Here is a 9047-nt window from a genome sequence, read left to right on the forward strand (position 1 = left end):
CTCCTGCATCTTGGTCAGCGTGTCCTTCAGCATGCGCGCAAACTCGGCCGTTATCACCTCGATCTTGCGCTTGAGCTAGGCTATCTCGAGCTCCTTGCTGCGCATGCGCTACTCGTGGTCACTCTTGGCCGCAGAGATGGCCTCCATGTTGCGGGCGATCTGTGCTTTCTTGCCTGCCTCCTCCTCCCGCAGCTTCTCGATCTCGGCCTGCAGCTCGTCCTCGGTGCGCTGGTGCTGCTCCTTCATCTCGCTGGTGATCTTGTAGAGATTGTTGCGTGCCTGCTCGAACTCCGCCTCGATGCCGATGATCTTCTTCTTGCACTCGATCTCGGAGGTGCGGGAGCGGTCAGTGCGCTCCTGCTCGATGACGATCTGCTGCTGGATGGTTATCACCTTCTTGGTCAGCAGCTCGATCTTCTCTTCGTTGTCCTCCGCCCCGGGGTCGTTTTTTTTCTTGCTCATTAAAAATTGGGGGACTCACTGTTTACCTGCCCATTCTGCCCAATGAGTGTAGCCTGTTGTTACGAGCGTGCGGATCTGTTTGAGCGGCAGAAACCAATCGTTGGACGAGGATGGCAGCCACGACCGAAACCACATTTTGTGACCTACGTTAAAATATTAAGTTAAAAAATGATTCGGCTTGTCATGGCCTTTCGGCCTACTCAAGCTCCGCCTTGAGAGCGGCCAAATAGGCCTCGAGGTTAGAGACCTGCGGCTTGAGCTGGTCGCCCAGGAACTGGTGGACCACTGCCCAGCAGGGCAGCACGATCGCACTCACGAACCCGATTTCGTTCTTGAGCCGCACTGGCTCCTGATCCAGATCCTTGTAGTACGGGGTAGGGGTCAAGGACAGCTCCAGCTCCAGGGCGTACTGGCTCTTGAACTCCTCGTTGATCAGGTGGCTCCAGGTGTTGCAGAGTTACAGGCTCTTGGTTATTCCCACGAAATCGCTGGCGTGCAGCATCAGGCCGCCCATCTCCATACGGTTTTCTTATTTGGCCAGGCTTTCTTCTTTGGCCTCCAGTAGCAGCGATTCGCAGCCCTTCATGACCTTGAAGTGCTGCTGGTTGTCGGTGCAGAGGACCGCCCGGGTCACCCACTTGCGCAGGGTCCGCCAGGCGAAGTGCTCGAGTCCCGAGAGGAAGTTGAGGCCTGGCCGTCGGAGCAGCTTGAAGGTGGTGCTGATGTGGTGGTTTTCAAGTACGGACTGGTCGTTGTAACGGATGGCCAGTTTGCTCTCCGAGTTGATTTCAAACAGGTTGGTGCGGCCGGTGTGGTTGATATCGTGACAGAGCCCCGCCATCACCAGCGACAGCTGCTCCAGCGGGCGAAAGGTGGCCGCCGCCTTGTCAGTGCGCAGGAGCACGAACACACTCTGCATGACGTTGACCCCGTGCTTCAGGTTGTGGAAGGGCGTCTTCCGCCGGTTGTACTTGTACTCGGCCTCATGGAAGAATTTGACAAACTATTGGTCCCGGAGAGAAGAGTCCACCGCCCGTAACATGGCCCAGGCCAGTTGGCACTGCTGTTCGAGGGAGGTTTCGAGCACGTTGAAGCCAGGGCTGTGGAAATCAATGGTCGGAGCGGTCGCCAGCACCTCGCGGGTGAGGGGCGGGGGTCTCACATAGTCGTACTTCTCCTTGCCGATGGCCTTGACCGGCGACTTGTACGAGTTGCGGTAGTCGATCACGATAAACTCGCGGACGCAGGTCTTCATCAGTGCAGGGTTGTTCTTGATGTTCTGGTAGCTCCAGGCGTTAGTGATGCGTTTGAGCAGCTTGATGCGCTTGACAACGGTCTGGAACTTGGCCTGGTGAGGTCGGAACGATCACCGACGAGAGGCGCATGGGCGGCAAACTGCCAACCAGCAACCCATTCTTCTTCCTGAGCTGGATGATCTCCGAGACGATCTTCTTAATCGACCCAACACTCTCCACCAGGTACTCGATGTCACTGGCCCGGACAGTCTCACTCATTATTTGGATATCTATGAATTCAGGCTTTTGTTAGGCTCATTCACAGAGCCGGCTGACCAGCCTCTCCCGCCGTCGCTTTTAGAAGGGGCTTTCGTTCTTGCTGAAGATGAACTCTTACTCACCGCTGTCCTAGCCGCTGTCGTCGGCTTGTTTGTGCGCCCGGAAATGGGCGAGCACTGGTTTGTAGGTGGGATCACGGGCGGTCAGTTCTCGAAGAACTCCTCCTAGAAGGATTTTTGTCTATTTGTAACGCCGGCTGGCCTTGTTGGCTCGCAGCAGGATTATGACGAAGTGCTGACCCTCGTGCCCGTAGCATGACGCCAGACATGGCCCTGCTGAGGCGGTCACGCCAGTCTTGATACCGTAGAAGCCTGGCTTGCTTAGCAGTCGGTTGGTGTTGTCCCAGGCGACGGTGCAGGTCTGCCCTTCAACTGTACGAATTTCGGTCTCAAAGTGGCGGGTCGAGATGATCCTCTGAAAGACGGGGTTTTCGAGGGCCAGGCTGCAAAGGCGAGCCATGTCACAGGCTGTAGACTTGTTCTGGCAGTGGGGTAGGCCGTGAGGGTTGGCCCACCGTGTTGATCGAAGCTGAAAATTAACTGACAAGTTGTTCATATGCTTGATGAACGCTTTCGAGTACGAGGTAGTCTGCTCACCGGGTAGTAGCTGCCGGCCTCCCCATTCCGAGAGGGCGACGGCCGCGTCATTACCACTCGGCAGCATCAACGCATACAGCAACTGTTCGATCGTGTAGACCTCGCCCTCCACAATCTCAGCAGAGGTGCCGGTCATCCTCTCAGAAACAGCAGAGACCTCATGCTCCTAGGCAGACATGTCAAGGCCCTTCTAGGCAAGAATCTGGAGCACTGCCACGCAGGTCATGATTTTTGTCAGACTGGCAACTTCTAAGCTGACTTGGGCATTCCTGCCGACGTACAGGTGTTGGCAGGTGGGGTCCATGACAGCGTAGCTGTAGGCGTGGATACGGCCTTCAGTTTCTTTCGGAAGGTGCAGATGTGGTCGCAGTCTGTGTTCGCCCGAACTAGGCTTTTCTACTGGGCTGCACTGGACTGATGGCTCGAGAGGGAGTATGCCCCTTTTCATTGGTTTTTTTGAGTTTTTAGACGAGGTGACTGACACGAGCTTGGGTTTGTGCTATGCTGGAGGCAGGGCAATCGGCTTTCTGGAGACCTCTACCTAAGGCGGTAGGCATTGCGAGATCTTGATGGCGTGTGGGTAGAGACAGGTCGACTGTGCCGAGACGTTAACGTTCCGAAGACAGTCTCTAACAAGCAGCTGCTTGACTCGGACGTTGAGCATCACCTGGTTATGCCGGCAGAGTAGGTCAAGCCGAGCCCGGCTGGAGTCTAGTTCCGAGGTCTTGCGCCTTCGACGGCTCCCCTCGCGGTTATGTGCCAGTACCGAGGGCATTCTGTTCTGCATTCAGGGTTTTGGCTCTGAGTAAATAATGAGGCAGACTGGTAGGCAGGGCCAGGCAAAGAGGCAAGGGCAGACCCCGTTGGTCATAACGCAAGCTAGCTTCTGGCGGAAGGGGCATACCGGCACCAACTCACTGTTCCGCAGGCGGGAACGGCCGGTGCCCGCCAGGCGGTCACAACACCTGTGAAAACCATAATTCATGGAGATGGAGAGCTACGAGACCTAGGCCTCAAGCGACAAGATGTACACCTACCAGACCGAGAACAATATCTACGCGATCGGCTTCAGCACCCGCTCGGACCAACCCTTCCGGCTGGCCGCCTGCACATTCTCCGAGTAGGCGAAGAATGTCTACGAGATCATCCAGCTCAACCCAGCCAACAACAACTTCGAACGGAATGCGCGGTTTGAGCATGACTACTCGGCCAACAAGGTCATGTGGTACCCGAGCGTGGAGGTGGGGGAGGTCGATCTTCTGGCCACCTCGGGCGAGAAGATCAACATCTGGCAGGTCCTCGGCAACCGGGATTGTCGGCTTAGGGCGGCCTTGACTCCGACCTCGAAATTCAGGGCGCCTTTGACTTCGTTTGACTGGAGTGTGGCCAGGCCGAATTTGATGGTCACTTCCTCGATAGACGCCACCTGCGCGATCTGGGACTGCGCCCAGGAAAAGCTGACTAGGCAGCTGTTGATGGGGGTATACGAAGTCTACGACATCTGCTTTTCCGCTGACGGGAACAGCTTCGCGCAAGTCGGCGGGGACGGGGCCCTCAGGCAATACGACTTACGGAGCGGCAAGAGCACCCAGCTGTTCCGAACGGACGAAAGCAACCCAATAGTGAAGCTGGCCTGGAACCGCCGGAGCACCAGCTACATCGGCCTGGTGGAGATGTAGCGCAACCACATAACGCTGCTGGACACCCGCAAGGGCGAGGTCGACAAGCTCGAGTACCACAAGGACTACGTGAACGCCCTCTGCTGGGCGCCCCACACCGAGACCCACATCTGCTCGGTCGGGGACGACAAGCTGGCCCTCATTTGGGACCTCAAGAGTGACAAGGAGCCCGAGCAGCAGCGAAACGGCCCGCTGCTGGAGTACGTCTCGGAGGACAGCATCTCCAACCTGTGCTGGTCCTTGCTCCAGAACGAATGGCTGGCCATCAGCTCCTCGGACTATGTCCAGATTCTTAAGGTGTGAGCCTTTACCTCATCGACGGGCTAGTTCTCCATCGCTGTCTTCTGTTTCTGACTTTCCGCCACACGGCCTCCCGCTCGAGATGGTGGTCACTACCCGCTCCAGCTCCTGCAGCTTTTTGATGCTGTCTTGCCTTTTATGCCATCATATTCCTTCCTAAAATGCTCATGGCTAGGCTACTGCACGATACGCTTAGACGTGCGATTAGAACAAGTGATAGGATGGCGATGTCCGGAGGATCCACCATGTACAAGGACAACGCGAAGAGGCTGACCAAGAAGATAATCGCCCTCGTAAGCTGAAAATGTCAAAGGTGAAGGTCCATGCGCCGACTGACCGGAAGTTTGCGATATCGGCTCGATCCTAGGGAAGATGGTGGTAGCGATAAAGGACCACGCAGAGCAGCGAACTGATGGTATTGCTGCGATTCAGAGGCGCGCTGGACGAACTGAAAAAATGCAAAGCAGCTTCGCATCAAGGCCGGACTTGAATTTTCCGAAATAGGAGTTGCCAAGAAATCTGCCAGGCGAGTCGAGGTGACCTGGGCTAAAAAGCACGAGCAAGACCCCGAAACACAAAGCGCCGACAGAACGCAGCCCCGCCAGCAAAGGCAATGAGGACCATGCCGAAGACCAAAGAAGGCACGAAATTACTAAAAGTAGTTTGATCACAGTCAGTATTATATGGACCGCCTGAAAAACACAGGGACCAACCTGATCTACCGCGTGAAATCGGCCATGGAGGGTTACAGCCCCAGTGAGGAGGTGGTCCATCTGCTGGGCAGGCGCTATGATCTGGGGCAGCCTGAGGAGAAGACGCGGTTCATGGAAAGCTTCGGGAATCGGGTGTGGATTACGTACCGCAAAGATCTGAGGCTGAAGGCGGATGAGGAGGGCCTGCTGAATAGTGACACCGGCTGGGGCTGCATGATCCGGGTCGGGCAGATGGCCCTGGCCGAGGCCCTCCGGCGGTTTTTCGGGCTGGCCGAGATAAAGGACCATGAGCGGCTGATAAACATCATCGGGGCCTTCGTAGACCACGACGATGGTCGCAGCGAGCGAGGCGTGTACTCCATCCAAAAGATCGCAGAGAAGGCCAGGAAGCACTACCGCACCTGCCCAGGCGAGTGGTACTCCCCCTCGACCATTTCCTTCATCCTCAAGGAAATCCACGACGAGCTGCCGATCAAGAACGGCGAGGGCATGGGGTTCGAAGTGTTCAACAACTCGATGCTGTACGCGGACCAGCTTGTCCAGGCGATGACTGGCCAGCAGGCCTGCGACTGCAGAGACATCATCTGCCACAGGTGTCTGATGAAGGTGCCTGTCAAGCCTGTCTTTTTTATAGTTCTCTGCAAGGTGGGCGTGCAGAAGCCTCTGCCCGACTGCGTGGAGGTGATCTGCAGGCTGCTGGAGCATCCCTGCAGTCTGGGCATGATCGGAGGCCGGCCTGGCAAGGCCCACTACTTTCTCGGCAAGACCCACGACAACCGGCTGTTCTTCCTCGATCCCCATTACGTCCAGAGCTCGACCTCCTTCAGCGAACTGCCAGAAAAGCTGCCCTCGTACTTCTGCGACCAGATCCGCAGCATCAGCTGTGGCAGCATCAACCCCTCGATCGGGCTGTGCTTTTACGTGGCAGAGCTGGAGCAACTGCATTCGCTGATGGAAACCTTTCGGACCTTGAAGGGAAATAAGTTCCTGCATTTTGCGAAGCATACCGATCCCTGCCTAAAGCGCCAGCGCGAGGAAGAAAGGCTCAAGCTCGAAAGCACCCGCCAGCAGGAGCTGCCGCAAAGACTGGACCAAAGCGCCCTCGCACCCAGCCTCCCCATCTACTGCCCCTAAGCACCCTCATAGTCCCTGGACTGGTAACAAATCCTGGAAGAGGAGGACTGCGAGGAACTGGCCTTCGAGGCCATCAGCTGACCAATAATGTAGTGGTGAATCAGGAGGCCCGGTAGGTCATGAAGCCCACCACCCGCGCGCTCTTGCGGTTGCGGTTGTAGGACTACCGGGTGCGCTCTTTGGCTTGGCTTGGCTGCCACTCCCCGAAACGGTCGTTTAGCTTCACGGTGCAGACTGACTCGCTTTGCTGCAGCTTGTGGGACTCGGCTTTAGCACGGAAGCTACGGGTCTTTTCTTTGAAGGCAGGCTTGTCGTGGCAGACTGACTGGAGAGGAGTGATGGTTTTGATCTCAAGCTGTCGCCTTTGCTCTTCAAGCCTTAAAAAAGACTTGGCCCTGTATTTCGCGAACTCCTCTCGAGTCTGCCTCAACTCCTCGGCAGCCAGGCAGAGCGCGGCATGCTCCTCAGCCGCAGCCTTCCTGACCTAAAGCAGCCCAGCGAGCAGCTGCTCGACCAGGCGGGCGTTCCTCGCACAGCGTTCGCACTCTAGCATAATGGTTTAATACTGCAAGATAAAAGCTGCCTCTAAAGATCGTTTTGGGCAGGCCGGATAATTGCATTTTCATATTATGGAAGAGATAAAAGGCGAGGGGAAGGACCGCAGGAACATGGTGGGGCCGATGACCCCCTTCTTCATTCGCTACACGCACAAGGCCTCCAAGAAGATGCAGCTGCAGGCCCTGCTCAAGGAGCGGCTGAGCACCTCCTCCTCCAAGAACAGCACCTCAGTGTCAGACTTCTTTTCCTGCAAGAAGAAGCGGATCTCGTAGCAGCTGGTCGGCGACCGCACCGCTTACATCATCCCGATCAAGAACTCCAAGGACATCTACTCCCTCATGGTCGAGGAGTGCAGCAAGGAAATGCTCAAGTACCAGGCCGAGGAGGACGAGGTCCAGGTCACTGGCCACCAGAAGGTGCTGTCCGTTGAGGGGCTGTCCACCTGCGCCCCCAAGCTGGCCTCCCGTCCCCGCGAGCCCACGCCTCCAGTTGTCTGCGAAAGGCGTGAAAATTGCGAACGGCCTGTGCGAGTTCACAAGCGAGTGGAATCACGCCTCGAAAAAACCAACGAGCCCGAACAACAAAAGCCCCGGCGGCAGACCATCACCAAAGCTCGGCGCATGGCTACTGTCGACCCCAAGGACCTGGCCTTCGTGATGTACTTCTCGAAGTACCAGGAGCTGCTGCTGAAGGTCAACTACTCAAACCGGCTGAGGGTGCAGCCTGAGGACAGCCCGGGCTGCCCGCGGAAGGTGTACGTGGGGAGGGGCAACAACTCTATGCTGATAAAGTCGGTCATGAAGAAGCGCTGGTGGTGGGAGGTCAGGGACACGATGGACTCGGATGTCAATTTCGTATGGACGCAGCTCAAGGTGCCGGAGGTCCACAAGGAGCAGCGTGCGCACGGCCTGCCTTCCCTGGGGAAGCCTGCCGGCACGCCCGTCTACGAGGACCTGATGGTCGCCAGCCTGCAACAGACACTAGTGCGGCAGCTGCTGAAGCGCAAGAATTGGTACGGCCCAGCGTAGTTCCGGTCGCTGGACAGCCCCTCGCAAGTGATGCACAACCACCTGCCGCAGAACTACGTGCTGGGCAACAAGAAGGCCCTGCTTCTGACGCTGGTGCGGCACTTCGAGGCCAAGAAGCAGGCTCTGCCCGAGTACGTGCCCCTCTCCTTCCACATAACGCAGGGCCTGGACGACCCCTAGTTCAGCAGATTCATCAAGAGCTATTACGGGGCGATCAAGGCGCACAAGCGGGGCGGGCTGTGGATCATGAAGCCGGGGGAGCTGACCAACCGGGGCAACGGCATCACAGTCCACGAAAAGCCTGACACTATCAAGGCCATCTTCCGGGCCCACGAGAGGCACGCCAACGGCCAGCTGGTCACCTACATCGTCCAGAAGTACATCGAAAACCCCCTGCTCTACAAAGGCCGCAAGTTCGACATCCGGCACTACCTGCTGGTCACCAGCGTGAACGGGCTGCTCAAGGGCTACTGGTACGAGGAGGGCTACATCCGCACCTCCTCCCTCGAATTCTCACTCAAGAACTTCAACCCCCTCATCCACCTCACCAACGACGCCGTCCAGAAGGAGGCCGACCACTACGGCCGCTATGAGCGGGCCAACAAGCTGTCTTATGACGAGTTCGAGGCCTACCTGGCTCATCTCCGGGGCAGAAGCTTTATGGGCGAGGTCCTGCCCAAACTTAAGGCCATTGCCGTCGAGACTGTCCGGGCGGGGTGCGCCGGTCTGGACCCCGACCGCAGGGCGCATAACTTTGAGCTGTTCGGGCTGGACTTCATGCTGGACGACCAGCTGCGGCCCTACCTGATCGAGGTCAACAGCAACCCCTGTCTGGAGCTGGCGTGCCCCCTGCTGAACCGGCTGATCCCTGAGCTGGTGGACAACCTGTTCCGGATCACGATCGACCCGGTCTTCCCCCCGCCTCTAAAGTGGCCATCCGTGCGCAAGGCCAACATCAAGGACAACTCCTTCAAGCGCAACCGCTTCCAGCTGTGCTTCGACG

The 9047-nt window shown here is 57.4% G+C and overlaps 3 protein-coding genes across 3 annotated transcripts; all 3 read left to right on the plus strand.

The window, feature by feature from the left end:
- The first annotated feature begins 3657 nt into the window (after positions 1 to 3657).
- Positions 3658 to 4614, plus strand: LOC127594814 (DDB1- and CUL4-associated factor 7 homolog). Its single transcript, XM_052056577.1, has 4 exons — positions 3658 to 3690; positions 3757 to 3946; positions 4052 to 4299; positions 4345 to 4614. The coding sequence occupies exons 1-4, from the start codon at positions 3658 to 3660 to the stop codon at positions 4612 to 4614; spliced, it is 741 nt and encodes a 246-aa protein (XP_051912537.1).
- A 680-nt stretch (positions 4615 to 5294) lies between these two features.
- LOC127594815 (cysteine protease ATG4D-like) lies at positions 5295 to 6458 on the plus strand. Its single transcript, XM_052056579.1, has one exon. It carries the CDS (start codon positions 5295 to 5297, stop codon positions 6456 to 6458), a length of 1164 nt encoding a protein of 387 aa, XP_051912539.1.
- Positions 6459 to 7087: 629 nt separating this feature from the next.
- On the plus strand, positions 7088 to 9036 carry LOC127594816 (polyglutamylase complex subunit TTLL1-like; the record flags this gene model as incomplete). Its single annotated transcript, XM_052056580.1, is given in 3 exon segments — positions 7088 to 7246; positions 7289 to 7999; positions 8045 to 9036. Coding segments are annotated over 3 exon segments (1862 nt in total), but the record flags the coding sequence as incomplete, so codon positions are not given.
- Positions 9037 to 9047: the final 11 nt, after the last annotated feature.

Source organism: Hippocampus zosterae, unplaced genomic scaffold (genome assembly GCF_025434085.1).
Source record: "Hippocampus zosterae strain Florida unplaced genomic scaffold, ASM2543408v3 HiC_scaffold_271, whole genome shotgun sequence".
Lineage (NCBI taxonomy): Eukaryota > Metazoa > Chordata > Actinopteri > Syngnathiformes > Syngnathidae > Hippocampus > Hippocampus zosterae.